Source organism: Sciurus carolinensis, chromosome 1, assembly GCF_902686445.1.
Source record: "Sciurus carolinensis chromosome 1, mSciCar1.2, whole genome shotgun sequence".
Classification (NCBI taxonomy): domain Eukaryota; kingdom Metazoa; phylum Chordata; class Mammalia; order Rodentia; family Sciuridae; genus Sciurus; species Sciurus carolinensis.
Window position 1 is genome coordinate 171766114 of NC_062213.1, and position 1870 is coordinate 171767983.

The 1870-nt window shown below is 34.1% G+C and overlaps 1 protein-coding gene across 1 annotated transcript in view; it reads left to right on the forward strand.

The window, feature by feature from the left end:
* Positions 1–589: 589 nt before the first annotated feature.
* The window catches only part of LOC124986112 (selection and upkeep of intraepithelial T-cells protein 8-like), a 262170-nt gene continuing 260889 nt past the window's right edge, over positions 590–1870 (forward strand). The window contains exon 1 of the mRNA XM_047554647.1: positions 590–662. Coding sequence (XP_047410603.1) covers positions 607–662 — 56 coding nt within the window. The 5' untranslated portion in view covers positions 590–606. The remainder of the gene's footprint in view (positions 663–1870) is intronic.

Sequence of the window (1870 nt, forward strand, 5' to 3'; positions counted from 1 at the left end):
TCAGGAGTTTGTCTGTGGCCTCTACTTCTAAGCTTATACATTGTGACCTGCATTTTATTTCTGCATTTGGTGGTAGTTGTGCCCTTCTAAGAACACATTCTCTAAAAATTTCCTATAGATAAATAATTTCCAAAAGAGGATGCCTAAACCTTGACTAGTTTCCTCCAATTAAAAAAAAGTCTATTTAGTTAGAAAGCTTTAAAAACTATTAAAATCATTTAATTAATTTTTTATTTGTTCTAATTGGTTGTACTTGACAGTAGAATGTGTTTATACATTTCAATAGATCATACATTAAGATGTTTTATATTTAAATTATTTCCATGTGCATTCCCTTTGTCTTTCTCTAAATTGAATATAGTAGAACTCTCAGCAAGAAAACAGAACTAATAGGTGAATTAAATAGATGATATTCAGTAGGGTTGGGAGTGAAAAAAGAAAATTCTGAATGATATTTATATGGGTAATTTGCAGGGTATGACTACTAATAAGAACAAGAATTCCCCTAAATTTTTCCAGCAGTAGCATGATGTCAACGGAAGATACAAGGGAAGTATGTGATGAAACACACCTTGGCTAAGATATAACCTCAGTTTAGGGCATGTCATGTTGGAACAGGTCTGCTGCAAACAGAACACAGAGATCTTTCAAGTGATTCTAAGGTAAGGTGCAAATATATTTGAGCATGTGAGATTTTATAGAGCGTAAAGTGGAAGGTTTGCTGTTTTCTCTGTCAAAGGCTATTGATTTTGGACTGGTAGGAAGAAAAGTTCAGCTGGCACATACTAGGTGTAAACTCTGGTAAACAAAGTGCCGACTTGGACTTGAGTGGCGGTGGGTGTCTATTGCTGGTTTAGCAGCATTGCTGAACTACTGGCAGGCACTGAGGCAATGGTTTGAAAGACCTGGGGAGGAAATTTTCTCTGTATTCTGGAGCTCAAGTAAGTGATCTGATTGCAGATGGTGGTTGGGTTCAAGGATATTTCTGCCTCTTTTAGTCTAGCCTTAGTACTTCCTTTCGTTCTAACTCTGTAAGATCTCAACAATCTTTTTATCACAGGATAATGATATCTGGGGACTTAGGAAGCTAACAGGCAAAGAACTACTTTAAGAGAGAGGATCTGGTTCCATATTTTAGGTATAAAGAAGAATAAAATTATGGCATATGTTGGTAAATGGATAGAGTTAGAGAATATCATGTTAAGTGAAATAAGCAAAACCCCAAAAAACCAATGGCTGAATGTTTTCTCTGATATGTGGATGCTAATTCACAATAAGTGATGGGGATAAGGAAGAATAGAGTTACTTTATATTAGGTAGAAGGGACTGAAGGGAGGGGAAGGAATATGGGGGTAAGAAGGATAGTGACATTATTACCTCATGTACATGTATACTGTATGACCAATGTGATCCTACAATATGTATAATCAAAAAAATGAAAGATTAGACTGCATTATGTATAGTCTATCAAAATGTATAAGTGCATTCTACTGTCATGTACAACAAGTTAGAACAAATACAAAATAAAAATAAAAAAAGAGAGAGAGGATCTGCTTTCGAATTTCATTATTCAGATTGCTGATCATGTTCCCTGTGCCCTGATTTCCAGTTATTGTGCCATTTACCTGGTCTCTTTATTTTAAGGTCTCAGAGAAAAAAAAGTGAATTCAATGTTTTAGACTTGGTAGTCACTATGACAGGTGTCCCAGTTACCGAGACTGCTCTTGTGAAACAGATGGTTCAGTTATAAAATGTAAATATCCACTAAAAGTTTATTTACTAAGATTTTAAATATATTTTTAAAAGTAGATTTTTAAAAATTGATTCATTGAGGTATAATTTATATACAGCAAACTTTATTATATTTAAT